Raw genomic sequence first — 20,498 nt, 5'->3', positions numbered from 1 at the left:
TAGCCTGTGAAGAAGAAGAAAATAAAGCGAGAAATAAAAATCCTGGAGAACCTGAGAGGGGGCCCAAATATTATTTCACTGCTCGACCTCGTGAAAGACCCAGTGGTGAGTCTGCGTCCCTAGGGGAGGCTGCAAAGATAATGGAATGGGGAGCTTGGGGTGAAGGGGTGGGGGGGGGTAGCAATGTATAGAAAGTAATGGAGCCTCCTAGTAGTACTGTAGACCCCCATGCTGCCGCAAGTGGGGATGGAGACAGTAGGTAGTATGAGGTTTGGAAGTTGAATGAGCAGGTGGGGGAGTTCATACTCCTCCGCGAGGAACGGCATGCGAAAGTATGTAAGTTTGATGTAGGGAACATGAATGAGCAGGTGGGTGAGTCCGTACTATCTCCAGGAGGGACATGAGGAAGTAGGAAAGTCTGATGTAGGGAAGGTGAACAAGCAGGTGGGTGAGTCCTTGCTCTCTCAGGAGGGACATGAGGAAGTAGGAAAGTCTGATGTAGGGAAGGTGAACAAGCAGGTGGGTGAGTCCTTACTCTCTCAGGAGGGACATGAGGAAGTAGGAAAGTCTGATGTAGGGAAGGTGAACAAGCAGGTGGGGGAGTCCGTACTATCTCCAGGAGGGACATGAAGTAGGAAAGTCTGATGTAGGGAAGGTGAACAAGCAGGTGGGTGAGTCCTTACTCTCTCAGGAGGGACATGAGGAAGTAGGAAAGTCTGATGTAGGGAAGGTGAACAAGCAGGTGGGTGAGTCCTTACTCTCTCAGGAGGGACATGAGGAAGTAGGAAAGTCTGATGTAGGGAAGGTGAACAAGCAGGTGGGTGAGTCCTTACTCTCTCAGGAGGGACATGAGGAAGTAGGAAAGTCTGATGTAGGGAAGGTGAACAAGCAGGTGGGTGAGTCCTTACTCTCTCAGGAGGGACATGAGGAAGTAGGAAAGTCTGATGTAGGGAAGGTGAACAAGCAGGTGGGTGAGTCCTTACTCTCTCAGGAGGGACATGAGGAAGTAGGAAAGTCTGATGGAGGGAAGGTGAACAAGCAGGTGGGTGAGTCCTTACTCTCTCAGGAGGGACATGAGGAAGGAGGAAAGTCTGATGTAGGGAACATGAATGAGCAGGTGCGTGAGTCCGTATTATCTCCAGGAGGGACTTGAGGAAGTAGGAAAGTCTGATGGAGGGAAGGTGAACAAGCAGGTGGGTGAGTCCGGACTATCTCCAGGAGGGACATGAGGAAGTAGGAAAGTCTGATGGCGGGAAGGTGAACAAGCAGGTGGGTGAGTCCTTACTCTCTCAGGAGGGACATGAGGAAATAGGAAAGTCTGATGTAGGGAAGGTGAACAAGCAGGTGGGTGAGTCCTTACTCTCTCAGGAGGGACATGAGGAAGTAAGAAAGTCTGATGTAGGGAAGGTGAACAAGCAGGTGGGTGAGTCCGTACTATCTTCAGAAGGGACATGAGGAAGTAGGTAAGTCTGATGTAGGGAAGGTGAACAAGCAGGTGGGTGAGTCCGCACTCCTCCTAAAGAGAGGGGAATTGGGTAAGATGAATGTAGGGAAGGTGAACGAGCAGAGGGGTGAGTCTGTACCACGCCGCGCGGAAGGGCATGCAGATGTAGGTATGTTCGATGTAGGGAAGGTGAACAGGCAGAAGAGGATCAGCAGTGAGTCTCCTCCTCCACAGAGAGCCTGAGGTGAGGGAGAATGTGAAAGATGGGTGAGCGTGCTGAAGAGGTAGTTTGAGTCTATGGTCCTCTGGTTGTCCAAGAGTAAGGAGACATGATGCTGAGAGTAGAGGCGACGTTAAGAAGAAGAAAAAGTAGTTAATCTTGAGGCTTGGAAGGTGTAAGAGCAGAATTGTAGTAAACGTCAGTCTGTGATGCACCACCGGGGAAGACCAGGTTGGAGTAGCTGAGTTGAGGTGTGGGAGTTGAAAGCACAGAAGGGACGTGGTGGTGAATCTTCTCCTTGTAGCTGATTGTGTGTTCTCTAATACTAGCTTTGGCTGCCCTAACTTGACATTTCAAGCCATGCGACTCATGCATTTGCTGTTGCACATTTTACAGTTTTCAATGCATTTTCCACCATGTCGTCCTTCTGAAACCCTCTAAGCTTTCTTCACATACATAAACATAGCAGATAACATGAAGTTGGTGACCCAGACGCATTCTTTCTGACTATACCATGTTCATTATCTGGTGCAGACATTCATAGGAAGTCCTCCCTCGTAACCTAATAGTTCTGCTCCTACTTGTCCAATGTATTTTTTGTTGCTCTATATATATTATTCTCCAATTGTAGTATGTTGAATGTTGTGGCCCCTACAGTTACATTTCAACTTTCCTTTTTGTCACACCCTGCATACTGTGTGCTGAACTCCACTTGCTGGCTTATCTTGCACCTTTTCTTTTTTCTGAAGTTGTACTTTGACCCTCCCCATAAAGTTTACCATGAGTTCCTGGCTTTGCACACCGCCCTCTTAAATGTACTATACAGTTTGCAGATTAGGGCTTGGTCCTCCTGCAGTATCTTTAAAACGAACTCTGGACCCCAGGATGTCGTATAGGATTGCACGTTTCTGCCACAATATTGAGCTCAGTGTACAATCACCATTTGCAAGCCAGGCATATACATATTGTATACCGCCTGGGCGTGAATGGAAGTGCAGTATGAAATGCAATCCATACTAATAGGTCCCATCACCAATTGACCATTAACAGTGGATTGCAAACAGCCTACCTTTTGAATTATTGCCTGTTGAAGGGATGGAGGCCTGGAAAGGACAGTAGACCACCGTCCCCGCGTCTCCACTCCCAAACGAGAAACATGTTCTTGGAAGGCGGCTTGTAATGCTTAAAGGAACAGGAGCTGCGTTAAAAACAAGCTTCCTGTTTGGGATACATTGGGCGAGCACCCCTCAGAAACTGTCGGGCCATGCCCAGTATCTTTCTCACAAGGCTGGGTGGCTCGATTCCCAAATGGGAAGCTGTTCCTGGGACTTTATAAACCAACTACCCTCTCCTTGTGATGCCAGCCCCTGTTCCGTGGTTTGCGATGACCATTGCAGTATCAAATAATTGACGCATATCATTGTAGCTCACAATTGGGGGGCGCCCCTTTTCCTCCTCTTCGTATTGTGATTAGGAATTGGCTCTCGAAACCCACTTGATCCGTTGTAAAGGCTTTTCCAATCTGCAGTCGAGGTTGGTACACTTTAGCTATTGCATGTGATTTTAAGAAAACATGGAGTACATCAGGCCTTTGTTATTCCTCATTTGTAGCCCGAGGAATCTCAGTTGAAGGCAGTGAGTACGTTCAACTTTGACGGCTTGATGCCAGTGCCACATGCCAAGGATGGTACTGCTGCCTCACTGCCTACACTAGAGCGTTGTCTACCCGAGTCCAAGTAACACAGATAGCGTCCTTTTGTTGTGGGCAGATTCATTTATGTGCACACCTGTGAGGCCAGAGGCAGGGTGGGCATTTATGTAATGTGCAAGGTACCAGTCTTGCTTCCGGTTACCTCGGAATACCAAACTTTCTTCTTCCTTTTAGTATCCGGCTCCCCGACTACATAATCCTCCGGACTGTATGTAGCTGAGCACAAGCTAATGGTCGCCTGCACCATATTACTCCCATGGACATCTAATCATGTCTTCCAGATTGTATCTGTAAATGTGGTGGGACTTACGTTTGTGGGTTTTAGCTTAATTATAAAGTGTGTCTCCTTTGCTGCATTTTATTGGGATGGCTGTCGTCTGATTACTCAACCAATCTGTGCGCACCACTAAACTGTCCTCTTGTCAGTGCTGTTCTATTGCGGTTGTATGACGGTACAACGCATTCCGTTGCAGCGCATTCCTTTACCACGCATGAGAATCAATGCGAATACCCGTACCACGCATAACCTTTACCACGCTTTTCTTTTTTAATGAATTTAACTTTACCACACATGCCTTTACAACGGTTTTAGTTGTAAAGGCATGTGTGGTAAAGCCCGTTGCGTGGTAATGGTTTCCTCTTGCCCTTGCTCATAAACTGGTCCCTGTTGCCCCCATCTGCCCCCATCTCTTGTTAAAATACCCAACCCCGTCCCTGAGCCCTAAAACCTCCCCAGGTACTTTTTAAATAACAAAAACACCCCTCTTCCCCCCAGTCTAAAGCCCTACATCGATGCTCAACCCCCCTTACCTCGGTAGACAAGGCTCCTCTTCTTATACGAGCCATTATGACCATTGGACCCACCTTGGCACATTTTTGGGGAAAATTTCATGAAGATTGGTCCAACGAGCACCAGCAGTAGATAGACGTTTGTGTGTCCTTACATCACAGTCCCTTGTGTAGGTTTCGTCTACATGTATTTGTTTAGCATAGGAGGGGGCATACAATCCTGGCTACGGCGTAGCATAGATCATACTCTGTGTCAATCCGAGTACGATTAAATCTGATGTTTTATCTTTTCAGGTCAAATTAATCCGATCCTTACTTTCCATACACATTTTCAGATTTGCTACATTTTTCTTTGATCTGCTTTTTTTTTTTTTTAAACGTTGTCCTCTTTGCAGAGGGAACCTTCACCTTCTCCCTTTTTAGTTTTCCAAGTCGCCTCCTTTTATTTTGCCCTTTCCCTCATTTTGCTCATCTGCTGTTACACAATCCCGATAGATGATGCATAGTTATGCAGTGTGTGCAAAGAGCCAGCGAAGATGACAGAAACATTAGTGTAGGGAGTGAGAGTGGCTGAAGGCGGTCCATGCTATACATTCTATACAGTTACTGCATGGGGTGAAGTGCTGCTGGGTCACTGCCCATGTTCCCGTTGATGTTCACAGAGTTCTCTCATTTAATTCGAATACAACGGCGCAGGTACTGCTGATCTGTCGTTTACGTTGTCCTTACAGGTGGATTGCTGGCGTTTGTACACAGCACTAAAAGACTCTCTTTTCTTTCTTTATTTCTTGCAAATGGATCATCCACTAGTCTCGGACGCCGGCATTGGTCTTCGAACATGTGAACAACACAGACTTTAAGGTAAGGACTTGTTTCAGTAGGTGCCCCGTGGCATCGCTGAGATGCCCCATGTGTTAAGGCTGCCTTATCCTGTTAACCCTACCCAGCCCTAAGCGCTTTAGGAATCTGCATCTGGGTTTAGTTTAGCCAAAGTCGCAGTTGAGTGTGAATCTCATGGCAGAATAGATTATTGCAGTAGAGTGTAGGTGCACGCAAATGTCATTTTTGATATTTTCTTGGTTTTGTTTTTTTCTTAGTAATTTTTTAATGCACAGTCAATATTTGTTTCGAGCAGAACACCCAGAGTTTTTTATTTTTTTTATTTTATTTTTTTAGTTTTAGGAGACCCATTATTGTAGCTAATAATTTAATTACAGGGTGAATACAAAATGGTTATTCTTTAATAGTCTTCCCTACAACCACGTCACACATATGGGCTCATCTTTCCCTAGAATAATACATGCATTTGTATTCACAGTATGTGTAAATAGAAATAGGAATCACCATAATGTTTCTTGAAAAACACCTAAATTTATTCCTAGCGCATGCTCATATCATTGGAAGAAATAGAAGAAAGATTCAAATAACGAATTAGAAGAAAGATTCTAATGGCCTACCAGTGGCTTTGCTGTAGGGAGCCAATCTAAAGCTGTAGACATGATGTAGATTGGTTATGCGTGAGGAATGCTACTGAGTAATGGCAGCAAAACAGATTGACCATGTGTCAAATTTAAAAGAAGGCAGGATATCACATAAGGATAATTATTCTATATAACTTTATTAAGCTTGTAATAAAACTGTTAAAAAATATATATAAATACATATAACAAATAGGGGACCGGGATAACTCTGGTCAATCCTATTCATAGGTAATAGTTAGCCTTTAAGCATTATAGAAACTACAGTGAAGACTCTGGTAAAAATATTGGAAGCTAAAGAGTGAAATCAAAACAAAAACAGGAAATGTGAGTTGTATTTAATCACTATACTTATAGTGATTAAATATATGCATTATGTATTTGAAATATTTACTTAACCTGGAAAAAAACTTTCTCTATCCATTGTAGAATTCAAACTACAGTGGCAGTAACCTTCCCTCCAATAGCATGGCATAATTTTGTGTTGATATGAGTGCAAGATGAAGGCAAAAAAAATCATGTGTAGCGAGCCCTTAATGATGGGTTTGAGTAAAAGCCAGTTTTGGCTTTCACTCTAGAAATGTTATTTAACCCCAATGTTTCAAACTGTTGCTTTTTACATGTCCTTTTTGTATCAAATGATTTATTACAATTATAATGTGTGGGCTCCAGTGCAGTTATAAGAGCAAATAAAATGCAAACACTAAAGGGGTATAATATGTTTCTCATTTAAATTATACATTGAAAACTTTAAGCACAATTATGAATTACAATATAAAGATTAGTAATTACATTTAAGTAGACTCTTCAGAGACCAAATTATGTAGCAGCGATTGCAATTCAATTAGAGTTTTTGAGTTTGACGAGTCTTGATGAATTGTGAATTTGAGAAGGAAAGTGTTGGAAAAAAAGGCTTTTAAAGTTTAATAGAAAATAGTAAAATGGAAAAATGCTTAGAAAAGAAAGAATTGTGTGATTCTTGACAATCTCAAGTAAACACTTACGGCTGTTAGTTGAGGAGAGTTGCAGGATAAAAATAGGCAGCCAGACATAGATGTCAGTTCACTGAATAAGTTGAACTAATGCAGTTTTACAATTTTATACAAAATTTACTATACCGACTAACAAGTTGAGGAAGTGTTGGTTTGACAACAGAAGGGCTAGATCTAAAAAAGAAAGGTTCAGCAACATAGAAAAACCCTTTTAGGATCTTCTTTAACCCCTTCCATGCTGCCGCGATTCCCCTGGTGTGCTGTAAACAGCACGAACAGGGACGTGCCGTGACGAACCCCAGCCGTCATCAGCACACGAGCACCGTAGTGCATGACCGCTGGGGTTCGTCATCAGCATGGAAGGGGTTAATGGTTTCAGGAATATTTTATATAAGCGTGCAGACAGGATATAACCAGTAATTTGCAACGTTTGGGTGGACATCACATTATTTTCATACAGACCTAAGCCGTCACTTCTTATTAACGAGAAGTAAGATAAGTGGTTATCCATGGAGTTGCAGTGTCTTACTAATCGAAGAGCGAGGCCAGCTGTTATACGTTTAGAGTAATTTAATTTATTATTAAACACAAAGAATCCCAGGAAATTTATGAAAATTGCATAACTGCAGTGTGACTGTACTGCTGATAAACCAGAGGAAATAAGTTCTGCTCTGGGAGTCCTGGTTCTGGGCTTACAAGCCTGCTGTCCTCTTCCCCACTGGTCCTTGCTTCCCCCATACGACGCGGGTGTTACAGATCTGGTGCTGAATATGTCTGAAGCTTTGCATCTGTACTTCTGGGACAGTTTGAGTCTCTTAAGCCGGATCGCTTCCTCCTTAGAGTGGCTCTGGAGTCAAACTCTAACGCCTACTTCTCTCACACACAAGTCGCTTGATGGACCTGCCTCTCAAACACTTCCTCTGCTGTTAACTGCAAGAGTAGTCTTGTGAAGAAGCTTAGTTAAAACTCAGTCAATCCACAACATATTTGGTGCCCAACCAAAGGGGTGAATAAATAATAACAAGCCCTCCTATAATAAACCTACAAGGAGCAAGCACATCAAGCATGCCTGTAGTAGAAAAGTCAGAATTTATTTGAATAAGTGTGAAAGTATACAGAGACACAGCTCGGAGCAAATTTGAATCGTTAGCTAGCATTTGCTTATAACACACTGCAAAGGGGGCAAATATCCCATGATTCATTGCTTTTGAAATCAGAGTATGTTGCCCTGTTAATACACTTCCGCAGTAAATGGGGAAAGGTGGTAGTGGGGGCGGGTAGGAGCTGCATTCAGGAGTGCTGCTGGCAGGTGACCCTCAACCCCTATGAACCTAAGTGTGGTAGAGGTTATACACCCGGTGGTTTTTGATTGGATACAGAGTGTGCCTGAAGACGTAACCACGATTTGCGTAGACCTCATGTGAACAGAATGCCCGGGTTCTGCTGGTGCCACGTTCTTTGGGATCCTGTTCTGTGGGCGTTCTGAGGCTCCTCATGTAAGTACGGTGGTGTTTTAGAAGGCCATTGATTTCAAAGCAGCTCCTGCTCGCCTTGTTATACTGGGCAGCGGCCTCTCCGGCTACAATCGGTGCAGCTCACATCACTTATCTCTTGTACCTTTATCGTAGAACAGGTGGCTCTGGAGGAAGGTACGCATGTCACATCCATGACCTCCTAGCTGGGAGCTGCTCTGTCCTTTGCTTCTATCTTTGTGACTTTTACTACTGTTTTGAGCACTAACAGGAGGCGCTTGCCAGCTTAGTGCTTTTTTTAGCCCAGCTCTCCGCATTAATCACTGTGTTGTGTCTGGAGGTTTTGGTACAGACAGGGGTCCCGAGCGAGGAGATGGGGCGATGAAGGCCCTAGACCTCTTATTGGGAGGGCTGGGCATGGCTGGCATCTGTGGTTGGATTGTTCTAGACTTGTTCTCTTTGAGCGGTGAGGGTACATGGATGTGTTTTGGATGCTTCGTCTTGCTAGAGGAGGGGTGGGAGAATGAGGACCACAATGTCTTCTGCTCGGTATGTTACGGGATCTGCTGTTGGCTCAGGCTGCACCTCCACTAACATCTCTCTCCTAAAGTAGGATTGCCCTAGCGAGCACACCTGCTGCGGGCCCCCGGTGTGCTTCTGTAGAGCCAAATCCAGTGCCAGGTTTCTGAAGGTTTGTCCTGGAACAACGTCCTCTTCCTGCAAGTGTCTTGTCTCGCCTTCCGGATCCTCTTTCATGGCTCTTCTCTCTTCATGCTCCCCTGCATCTCTTTTCTGACCCCTCCCCTGCCTCTTCTCTGCCCAACTCTTGTTCTTTCATCTCATTCCTCTCAGCTTTACATATTCATTGCTGTTCTCAAAGTCTCACTTACCACTGTACCCTTCCATAAGTCCTCCAGGACATGAAAAGAGCTGGTTTTAGATATCATTACTACCCTGGGTGTTCCTTGCTCTTCAACTGTGGGGTATTTTCCTCAGCTTGTTTGCCATTTACAATCCTAGTCTGTAGGATGTCCTGATCCAGCGGTGAGAGGTGCCTCAGTCCAAGGCTCCACGGTTCACCTCTCCTCCGTTGGTTTGGACTTACAATCTTAAGCCCCCAACCACCGGTACTACACTTGACGCATTCCCTCTTTTGTCTTTGCTCGGGCCCATTAGTTCTTCATGTCTGCACCCTGCCGACGTCCTTTATGCTTTCCCTCTCTCCCATTATCCCTACTTGTTTTCATCAATTGGTCTCTTTTTCTCTCTCTTCTATTGATCTTCGCTGTACTCCTTGAGATTCTGCTCTTGACTTTGTGTGTTTCTTTTTTTGTTGCCTTGTGTTTTGCTATGAACATCTACTTATTATTTCTTCCTGTTGTACAATGGCCTTGACCTTTTTGTGCCTTTGCCCGTTTCGTCCTTATCTTGATTTTCATTACCTCTTTATCCTACTGACCAGCCCTGTTCTCCCAGACCCAGCAGATTCGAATTATTTCTTGCCCTTTTGTTCTCAAACCAGGCTTTTGCCCTTTTCTCGATCACTCTGTCCACATCTTCCCATCTTAGTCTGGTGGCCAGTCGTTCTGTCTTAATGTCATTGTTTTGGTTTCCTTTCTTTCTACCTTTGTCCCCAGTACCATCTATTTTGTCTGTTGCTATCATTGTCTGGTATATAGCGCCCGGTTGCCACTTGTTTGGCCCCTCAATGATGGAGCCTTCGTAGATGTCTTGGCAAGCCATACCTTCTTTGTGTGGAAGAGATTTGTAGGTGACTCTATCCTATCTGGGAGGCGTTTGCTGTTGTGCATGAGGTGGTGAGATGTGCTCTGATGATGTTGCAACCTTGTGGCTAAATAAGCATGCTGGTGCTAAAGACAGATGATAAAACAGACATGGAACTTGAGTGTGTGCTTGTAGAGGTGCATGGTTGCAGTGATTAAATAGTCATTTGTGAGGGTCATTGAAGTGTTCCCAGGCCCTCCTGTTTGTCCCTCTTCCTTTCCTTCATGTTTGTATCTCTGTGTAAGTCCATGCCCTCTTCATGCAGCCTTTGTTCTGTATGTTTTCTCCTCTTCACACTTAAAACATCACACTATTACTCTTTCCTTTTCAATTGTTTCTCTGCTCTTCTCCCATTGTGCCTTGCGCACATTCCCTTTCTGCTCACTCCTTTTCTTAGGCTATTTATGTTGCTTGCCCTATGTGTCCTCCGTTTGCTTTGCTCTCACTCTCCATTGTCCCCTTTCCATTCGTGCCTCTTACTTTCTCTTTGGTTGTTGTTTTGATTCAGGCAGTGCTTCTCTTCCACCTTGCCTTGGTGTCTTCCTTTGTTTGCACTATTTCTCGATTCTCCTTATTTTACCCTCTTTCTACACCCATCACTATCCTCTTTACTCTCTTCTTGGTTCCTATTGCTGGCAGCCTCCCTTTGTTGTTGATCCTGTTCCTGGAGTATGTCTACTTATGTCCCTTGGCTCTCTGGGGACACATGAAGGCTACACACGACGTGATCACCTTTCTATGCTGCTGCCATGGGAGTAGGGCCTGCTTGTTTTGGTTACGGTTTCCACTGCTTGGCTTGACTCGATTCCCAGTGCAATTACCTTCGCATTCTCGTAAAGTCCAATCAACCCAAGCAGAGATCAGAATTCTTCAAATTCTTCATCTAGTTTCTAATCTTTCCCGGGTTTGAACATGGTATTACTTGGGGACTCATCCGAATCATGGCTGATTGATGGGTGTAACCAATGGGTCATGGAGGTAGGGGGTTGATTTGGGATTGATTTGTGCCTACACCATTCTCTTGACTGGTGCAAGGCTAGAGTTAACATTGCTGAAATGTATACTAACTGTGACATTAATGGCTGCTCCTCCTCCTTGTAGAAATTAATTCTGCTCTTTACTCAAGCATCAATATCTACAGCTGTTGTGTCATTAGAACTGCGTAAGATGGCTGCGTCCCATGCCCCCACATTCACAGCAACTTTAACTTCGGTCGGATGCTCAGATACAACTATTAGTATTACTGGCTTGTTTTTGTGGGATGGAGCGTGACGCCCATGAGGCAAAAGATCCACTGCAGACATGGCCACCGTAAATATTTGTGAACTTCTCTTTTTTAAAGCAGCTATTCTTAGCCGCTCCATATCTTCTGCTTCAGTAATGGGTGCTTGCAAACCCCCTTTTCCTGTTCCCAGCGCAAGGTGTTTGCAGCTCTTACTCTCGTAGCATACGGGGTTGTTTCTTACACAAGATAATATAAATATTTCTTAAAGTGGATGGACCTGCGGAACTCTGTAATAACTGTGCCTGACTACAAGGTGCAAATAAGGGGTGGCTGGACATTTAGCCTCAAAGTAATGGATGTCCAAGTTTTTGTTCAGCAGCAGATGTGGGTGTACTTCTTTAGTAAAGATCTGATCATGAACTCACACATAGCCTTTGAGTATAAAAATACGAATTGCTCTATTCTACTCTGGTCTGCTCCGTTCACAGGATGTCATTCATTTGACACCTAGCAACCCTAGACTCGTCTCTGTTCATTGGCTAACTCAAGGCTAGATTATTCAAATAGCTGATCAGCAGGGATCATAAAAAGATACAAGTGTCATAAGAGATTTTTACCTGCTCAACGCGTGATTCAGGATCACTCATTCAACAACTGACATAACTTGCACTGACTAATCAAATAAATACTGTCCTATATTAGTAAGTCTGTGCATAATCCATTAATGTTGTATCCCTATCGACCAAGCTGTCTCACAAATAAAGTTGTCCGTTCTTCAAACTAGTTCTTTGAAGCTCTGGGTGAGACCTTGTAGCTTTACTCCGATTACACGTAGAACTTGTTGATTTCCTGCTCTGGTGCCCAACCTTGGAGTGCGTTATCCCGGTTAGTGCCTTGAAGCTTCCCACCGTAACCTCTGTCATCGCATGGAGACCAAGCTCTTCTACTTTTCCTCACTCCTTTGCAGGCAGCTTCCTGGGTGTGTTGTACATGGAGACATTCGTCATAGAGGTGCCATACAAATGTCCTATCTAGTTGGTGATTTCTCCAAGAGTGAAATCCTTCCAAATCCCTCCTAGCCCTCTTATAGCAAGGAGCCTAAAGGCTGACTGCTGTGGACCTTGAATATTTTAAAAGTCCAGGTCATTGAAGGCTTCAGAGGCTGAATATTATCTACCTGGGAACAGCAACCAGTAACACTTGTCTAACACAGTCGATGGTCCCACTGCCAGGTTCTCTTAAACTCTATGCAGCCAGCAAAGGCTGTTGGTTGGACACAATTGTGTTTTTAGGCTGAGAAATTGTCTAGTTTAATGTATCCCCTCCTGTCATTCTGCTCTTCCACACTCCTACATGGTTGTAAATGTGTGCACTTACATGGAGGGACAGAGAAAGTTTCCCAAAAAAGACTGTCTTGTAAAACAACTATGAACGAGAGCCCAGCAGCATTGTCCATCTGTCGGTACTGTGCCAACTGGGTTAACTCGAGGTGGGTTCTGTTGATATTTCGCCAATCTCTTCTCTGGGAGGGCAGGTAAGGGAGCTCGGGTATAAAGGCCATTGGAGAGAGACAGGTCGACAACACACTGCTGTGGCATCTCATCTGCTGGACTCGTGAAGTTAGTCATTAACGCATAATCAATGGAATAGCGGCAGGGATTCTGTGGAGGGTAAGGTATAATGAAGTACATGGTACGAAAAGCATTCACTGATTGTTTGCATTATATGTTGCACAACCTTTGTGAATCGATGTATAGAACGTAACCTGCCTCAACACGTTTTGGGTGTTACCCGTGTCAAGGGTCATGCATGTTAAAGGCCATACTTTAGACCTTACTTTCTGGAACCCCACCTAGTTAAAAACTGCTTAGCTAGCACCCTAATCTGGAAAGACCATTTTGTGGTGAAGCAGAGCCTGGAATAAACTTTTTACCAGCTCTCAGCCTCTGCGGGGGGCATTCTTGTTTCCACCTCAAGATATCAGTGCCTCTCTCAAGGGTCACAACACTGATGTCTCCTCCAGGCTTTACTCCACACTTCATGGTTATTGAGGGGCCTGAGAAGAAAGGAAAAGTAAATGCAGGAGGCTTATGCATAGACAAAGTGAACTTTGCCCCGCAAGACAGAGCCATCTACACCAAATGTTTAATGGACTATAAAAACGCTGGTCAGAATGGTTAAAACTTCTCATTATGGGCTTCAGATGAAGACAGCAGGCCTAAGGAAGCCTTTCCACCCTAAATAGTCTCATCCACGCAGACTGCTGCTAAACCACGCGCATACAACACCGCAGCCACGCAATGACTTATGTAATCTATTTGCAGGCAACATCTGTAAATTATGACAGACGTTTAATCACAGCGCCTTTTTAGTTCCCTTAAACACCAAATCCACCATGTGGATTAGTCCATCCCTTCTTGAGTTTGTTACTTGATGACAATTTAGTTTAGGAAAAGATTTTATCCATCAAGTCGGGCTCTCCCGCAGATTAATTCCCAACAAAATCCCTTAGACCCCTCGCTATTCCAGTTTAATCAAGATTGATTCATGCCTCACTCAAACCAGGGGCAGGCGGGTGTTCTGCCCTTTTTGAAAACACCGAAGGCAGGCCCTAAATACTGCCACTCCCATGCTCCCTGCTGGTTAAGAATTTGGAAGCACATCAAATTCTTATGTGTACAATAGCCACAAATCTGGTTTTAGACAAGGGCGCTGATTTCTGTGCTAAAGGAAATCTTAATCTGACTCTTTTAAGCCGGCAATATTAAATCTACTGGATCTATCTGCAGCTTTCGACGTGGTCTCACAGAAGACGTTAATTCATAAGTTGGAGACTGGGGGAATAGGTGGCCAAAACGGATCCATTCCTTCTAGTCAAACCGAACACAAGCTATAGAGATTTCTCCTTGGAAAGCAACTCGGATAAGTTCTCCTTGTGGGGTATCTCAGGGCTCGCTTTTGAGCCCTACTGTTTTTATTTTTTTATTGTTTGACCCCATTGGCAGCTATTATACAATGGCTTGGCTGCCTATGTTTTGATTATGCTGATGATGATAATCTAAGTATTATAGTTCAAGAGGGTTCCTCCACACTAAAAATAAGATTCAGGGAATTCACAATTAAAATTGCAGAGTGGATGATGTCCAAGTTTTGAGCCCTCAATTACGCTGTCATCATAGTTCTGGTTTTTGGTGATGTCTCGATATGTAACTTGAACTGGTGGTGACCTCGGCAGGGGGTTTGTTGCATATTCCTGGGGTCCTATTTGACACCAAACTGTCTTTCCAGGAACACAGTGGAATGTGGCCTTCTCTTGAATGTTCATTTCTGAAGTCCTCAGGAAAGCCCTGCCTATTCCACGTAAAGAATGCTTGAAAACCATAATTCAAGCTGCAGTTCTATCGAAGTTTGACTACTGTAATTTAATATTTTCAGGGCCTCCTGAAAAGCAAAAAGTTAAGTTACATCTAATTCAAACTGTGGCTGCCCCTCCTAAAGTTAGGTCTCAAGAAGTTTGCACCTCCTCAAGGCCCTTCACTGCATCTTTAAAACAATCTGTTTCTGGCTAAAAGCCTTAATTGACTAAATTCTGAAGTACATTGCTGGCATGTTAATCAGTTATAGTCCTGTGAGCTCAGTGAGATCGTCTTAAGCTAAACCTCTAAATAGCCTCCAAATGAATTCTATCCTAAGGAGGGGGTTGCTAATTTCAATTACTGAACTGCGTGCTATGAAACGCACTTTCCTTTTCGCTTTCGGCTTCTTCCAGAAATCTGGTGTTCAGTAAATATCTTAAAGCATACTTATTTTTCACTCTAATTGTACTTATTCGGTTGTGTTCATTTCTTTCTTTACTGTTTAGTGCCAGGACACCCAATTTTGGGTAGCAGCATTCTGTATAAAAGTACGAATCCGTCACAATGGACAGATGACAAAACTGAAACACCAGTAGACCATCTCCAGGTTAAGGAGCATAGAAGACAGCAGTGTGAACTGCTAGATGGGAATACCAGGGATATCTTTGGGAATAATCCGTGCCAAAAGGTCCTAAAGAGAGGAAATGCACAGAGGGAGGTAGAAAACAACAAAGATGCAGGAGGATCCAATGGTGGGTGAACTTAGGGAAGTGGAGACCTTCCAAGGTGTGAGGCTCTGGTGTTTTCCTGCTGTATCCACCCCATCCTATTTACAGAGCGGCGGTCTCTGCTTGTTTCTTTCTCAGGTTGTACTGGCAATCCCCCCTGCTAAGCCCGGCCCCCACAGGCGAGACTGACACCCGCCCCAACCCAGCCCAGCCAAGGACTAGGTCTACCTGTCCTCTTGTTCTATGCTATATCCGTTCGCATCACCCTGCTGCCCATCCTTTCTCCCTTCCTGCTGACCGGTCATGTCTCAGGAACTCGCTCTAACCTTTTGCTGACCGCCTCTTGGCCATCCAAGTCGTAAGGCACCTCAACTCAAAGCTCGCAAAGAGGCTGCACCATCCGTGACTGGTAGCTGGACGGCGGGTTTGAAGTCTGCCATAAGGATGGGGACGCTTCATCTGATCGTATGGAGCTCATCCGCATGGCCCGCCACTCGCCTTTTTCACAGTCTGCGCTTATAGCAAGGTAGATTGCAAGGTTACTGATTAATAGACTACAATAAAAGCAGAGACAGGTCAGTGCTTTAACCGGATCCTCAGAGGGTTATGAACCGGTTTACCATCCCATGGGGATCTCGGCTCCACCTAGAAGAACCTTAGGTTGTGCCCGGTTTATCATTGCCACTTCCTTTTCACGCCTCACCAAACCTTCTCCTTCGGGTTTGGAAGTAACTTACATACACAACAGTTCCGAGACCAGTTGTCTTTAGGATTTATCAGTACATCTCGATCATGGTTCCTCTTTCCATCACTTGTTCTCCGGCGCCTCTTCCAGATACTTAATCTTGAGCTGCTTCTAAACTCTGGGCATAAGAGAAGCAACTCGGTTTTATGGCCTCTGAGTTTGACAGGGTTCAAGTTGCAGTTGTGTCCGATTCCTGGCTTTCTCCTCTGTGAAAGGATTGTACTCCACCTGCTTTCCGAGGTCTTTCGTTACTGCAGTGGAATCCAGATGTTGCTCCTCAACTGCCTTTGGCTTCTCCTCAACCTATTCTTCCAGATAGATTCAGCTCTGACCCTGACATGGATTCTTCCATTTCCTGCCTGGCCGTAAATTAAAATCCTCATTAAATCATGACATTGGGTGGAGTTTGAAGCGTTACCTGCCTTTGAGTGACTCATCTTCATAAGGCCACTTATCTGGGAAACCTTCCTCCATGGTCACCACCTTTGCCTTACAAATACTTTTTTTTTTTTTTTTACTGGAGTGTCTTGCGCGACAGAGCAACCAACTTATGTTTGAACCATTTGCCTTTTGGTTTTCCCAGCTCACAGAAGTTGCTCTACTACATCTCAAATAAATACATGTCTAATGGATGCAACATAGAAGTAATGAATCCTGCTCAATGACTGTAGCCCTTGCCGTCTCCATTTCAAAAGCAATTGCATTTAATTTATGATCCAAAGTTTTGCAGAAATGCTTTTTGTGTGTGGTCAGGCTAAATCTTCGGGTCCATTGTACTCTGTGCCATTGTGACTGCACTCAGCCTGATAGGATCACGTCTGTAGGAGTTGAGATTGGCTGGTCTAACCCAGACCTTTGTGTTGTCGAAGACCATGCAAGAGGTCGATGCGGCATCTTTTGGTATTAGTGTTACTCGGACAGTCCTGTTGTCCTGTGGGAACGTTTCTCCTGGCCATTTTGACTTCTGGTCTGTCCTGGGCAGGGTGCACTCGACGAGCTTCCTACTGCCAGTTACATGGAGGTACTTTCAACGAATGTTAACCTGTACAGTCATGATGGGGCATTGGTCTGGTTGAAGACTATTTTATACTTTCCCGACTTTCTAAGAACTGTCATTCCTCCCGGTGCCCCGTCCAGGCCTCGCCCCTCCCCATTGTATGATTGAGGCTGTTTGGGAGTGGGTCGCACTCACCCCCTGTGCCACTCTCTGCCACATGCCATCCTATCCTTATAATGGGCAGAGGGCAGGGATGGGGTACAAGGATTCTCAATGAGCCCTGTGTCACTAGTGCTCAGTGTGGTAGGTACCTAGGCACTGGCACTCTCAGTGGGTCGAGTGGAAGAGGGGTAGCGACAGAAGTCTGACGGAGGAGGAGCAGCGGGGAGCCTGGTGGGGTGTAGAGGACTGTGGTGAGTGGTGGTATTCTGGGTGCTAACGCCTACTTTCAATCTTGTTTTGCAGCAATTGTACCAGACGTTATCAGACTTCGACATTCGCTTCTACATGTACGAGATTTTGAAGGTGAGTGCGGTCCGCTTGCATTGGCCTCGTCTATGAGACAGTGAACAGGGCCGTTCCCTGGAGGTGTCCTGCTTTCTTTTCAGCTGCTGCCCTTTAGTTTGTCTCTGTCTTTGAAAGTTAGTCTAGCCCTGCTCCTGAGAGATGCAGGTGGTTCGTAGCGGACCATGGGCATGTGTTCTAGGCATCCACACCGCAGGCGCGTGCACACACACACACTTGTTCTCTTTCACAGGCACTCCTACAGTCCATCACAAGCAGCCATAAACACCTGCAAACTCTGCAAACTCTTTAACATTTACACGTTATTACCACACGCGTGTATAAGTACTCCTCTCCTGCTCATTTACTAGTATGTTTTTTTTTTTATTTGGTTTTTAAAGCTCTTTTGATTCTGAGACTTGAAGTAGAAACACCCTCCTACCACATTAAGGCTGGAGAATGGTTGCCCGGTGGCTGGTCAGTACCTTTATTGTGTGCACTGCTGGTGGCTGGAGCTTGGCTGCCTTTATGACATTCAGCACCTCCATTGTGTGGTGTGCTGTTGGAGGCTTCTTGGATGCCTGTCTGTGGTTACCTTGGATTCTTTGATGGGAAAGACGGGCTTCTATGAGAGGCCACCATCACCGCCAGAGTGAGTTGCTGAGTACTCCCTCCTGCACAAGAGGTACAACATGGCACACAATTATTACAGTAAAAAGTGTTCCAGTAGTTAAACACCGTCCAGGCCAGAAGGGTAGTAGACTATTATGAGTCACGGGCAACACAACAAAGCACGTATCAAAAGGCGAGGCTCTACGCAAATTGTCCTAGACCCCCCATACTCAAACATGTTTGAGCATCCCCGGGCCTCGTAGACCGGTTGCTCTTGTTGTGCACAACTGTCCACTCTCGTCTCCATTGCGAGAGGGTGAGAGGTGTAGAGTTCTTCCAGCAAGTAGTGATGTTCCACTTGGCTACTATCAGGGCTGTAGTCAGGAATGTTTGATCTGCCCTCGACCCCCCCCCGGAGCCCTCCAGCATCCCCAGCAAGAGCACTAAGGGTGAAAGGGTGACTTCCCAACCCAGGACACCAGCCATTTCCCTCACCACTGCAGTCCAAAACTTCTGAATCTTGGAATACGACGACCACACCATGTGGTAAAAGCCGGCAGGAGCGCTGCCGGGGCAGGTGGGTTCAGAAAGGAGACTTTTCCCGCCACAGCCCTCCTCCCCAGGGTGTAACCTAGCCAGGGTAAAGTCCTAGGTGCTATCATTGATTCCCAGCAATCATCATCATCATCCTCAAAGGGACCCAGCCAGCCCTCCCAACGGGCCCTAAGGTGATTCAGGGTATCCGGAGCATTTATGATCAGGGTGCGGTAGGTTTTGGAGACCCCATTTTAATCTGAATCAATCCCTGCTGTGGGGTTAGAATACAATGCTAGAACAAGCCCACTGAAGCGAGGTCCAATCCCAGCCCAGTTCAGCACATGTCCCAAATATCCCCTCTCCACAGTATCCACAGTCTTTTCAAAATTGAATAGTAACAAGACTAGGCTGGATGGAAGCAGATGACGGTGTGCCAGGGCCACGTGGAGGTGCCGAAGGCAATGCCTCGTACTGCGGTGCATGATGGAATGCAGGACATGCTTCAGAAGGGTGGCCAGAAGCGTTGTGAAGATCTTAACCAGGACCTTAGCAAGGTGTTGATGTGCGAAACCTAGGACTGCAGTGCTTTTCACGCAATCTAGGCGTCCATTAATGTTCAGGACAGAACTTTCAGGGATGCCACATCTGGGGAAAAGGTCTTGTGTGTGGGATGGGCGGGCGAGAGTGTCGCACTCCGCCGCATACGGCAGCCCAAGCACCTGCCCACGGTGTGTATCAAGGGTCCATAGTAACATGTCATGCTGCTTGAAACCTAGGATTGTTGTGTGCCTGAGTCCAATGCAAAACAAACAAGTATGCAAACAAATCAAAACTTTCAATGAAAAGAGCATATTACTGAATCCCCACCCCCAGCAAACTTCTCCCCCCCCCCCCCCTCCCCCACCACATACATCCACCCCAGAAGCATCTGTTGCCCTTAGAAAGAAAACTGAAATGCAAAACAGCTTGAATATGGGAGTGGAGTGTTGAGCCCATCCTTGGTACAGGATAAATGATGGCCATCAGGAGAACACAGTAATCAAATCACAGCATGAACGTCTCGGAGTCCTGAAACCAAGAGTGATTAGGTAATCATAGTGCAGGGCTCTGTGATAAATCAGTGTCCGCAGGCAGTTCGGGTGGGGGAGGGGAGGTTGCTGCCGGAAGGTCCCATGGTGCATTGCATGTCTGTCAGAGGCCTTGATGGAGTATGTCGTAGAGAGGGATTAATCTCACGTCTTGGGTTACACCGTAGAAGATTTGGAGCGTTTGGTGTTGCACCTCTTTCGTGAGCAAGTACAGTATTGACTTAGTTTAGGCACTGGTGCTGTCCAAGTGGTTCGGAGAGTCCAGCTCCCCACGAGGAGGACTTATCTGGCCCGAGGAGTGGGCGACTCTCCGTGAGCCATGTCCAAGCCGATTCAGTAGTGTTAAAGATATGGGACTTTTTCACATGGACCACTATGAGTTTGGCTGGGAATTTGAGTGCCGGAAGCCTCTCTTTGACTGCCAGGTAAGAACAGCATTGCTGCTGAACCCCCCTCGTGTAATCGGGAAAGAGAACCTTGGCGTCACTGCAGCGGAGGTCAGGGTGAAAGCTGGGCTCTCTCAAAATTGCATCTCTGTCCCTGAAGTTAAGTATCCTTGCGATCATCAGCCTGGTAGGCGCTACAGGGGGCGGTTTAAAAGTCCATGCCTTGTGTACCCTCTCTATTGTGAACCAGGGGGGCAGGTGATCCATGGGCATCCAGGATTTGTTCCAAGTTTCAAAATATTTGGTGACTTGCTGCGGTTCACTGCCCATTGGCACTCCAATCACCCATACGTTATTGTGCCCGGATCAGTACTCTGCGTCTTCAGCGCGACGATGCAGCTCTGCTGTGCGCATGAGAAGGCCAGTGAC

At 45.7% G+C, this 20,498-nt stretch overlaps 1 protein-coding gene across 2 annotated transcripts in view; it reads left to right on the top strand.

Moving 5' to 3' along the window:
- The window catches only part of LOC147725045 (casein kinase II subunit alpha-like), a 212,231-nt gene that overhangs the window by 127,067 nt on the left and 64,666 nt on the right, over positions 1 to 20,498 (top strand). Inside the window, exons 4-7 of one of the 2 annotated variants that reach the window (XM_086966510.1) lie at positions 4 to 105; positions 4,975 to 5,025; positions 8,720 to 8,797; positions 17,408 to 17,467. In XM_086966510.1, coding sequence (XP_086822636.1) covers positions 4 to 105; positions 4,975 to 5,025; positions 8,720 to 8,797; positions 17,408 to 17,467 — 291 coding nt within the window. The remainder of the gene's footprint in view (positions 1 to 3; positions 106 to 4,974; positions 5,026 to 8,719; positions 8,798 to 17,407; positions 17,468 to 20,498) is intronic. The other variant, XM_086966512.1, reaches the window with a different exon arrangement.

The sequence above is a fragment of the Lissotriton vulgaris genome, chromosome 4_1, assembly GCF_964263255.1.
Source record: "Lissotriton vulgaris chromosome 4_1, aLisVul1.2, whole genome shotgun sequence".
NCBI lineage: Eukaryota > Metazoa > Chordata > Amphibia > Caudata > Salamandridae > Lissotriton > Lissotriton vulgaris.
The sequence above is the reverse complement of the archived record's forward strand: the minus strand, read 5'-3'. Positions and strand labels throughout refer to the sequence as shown.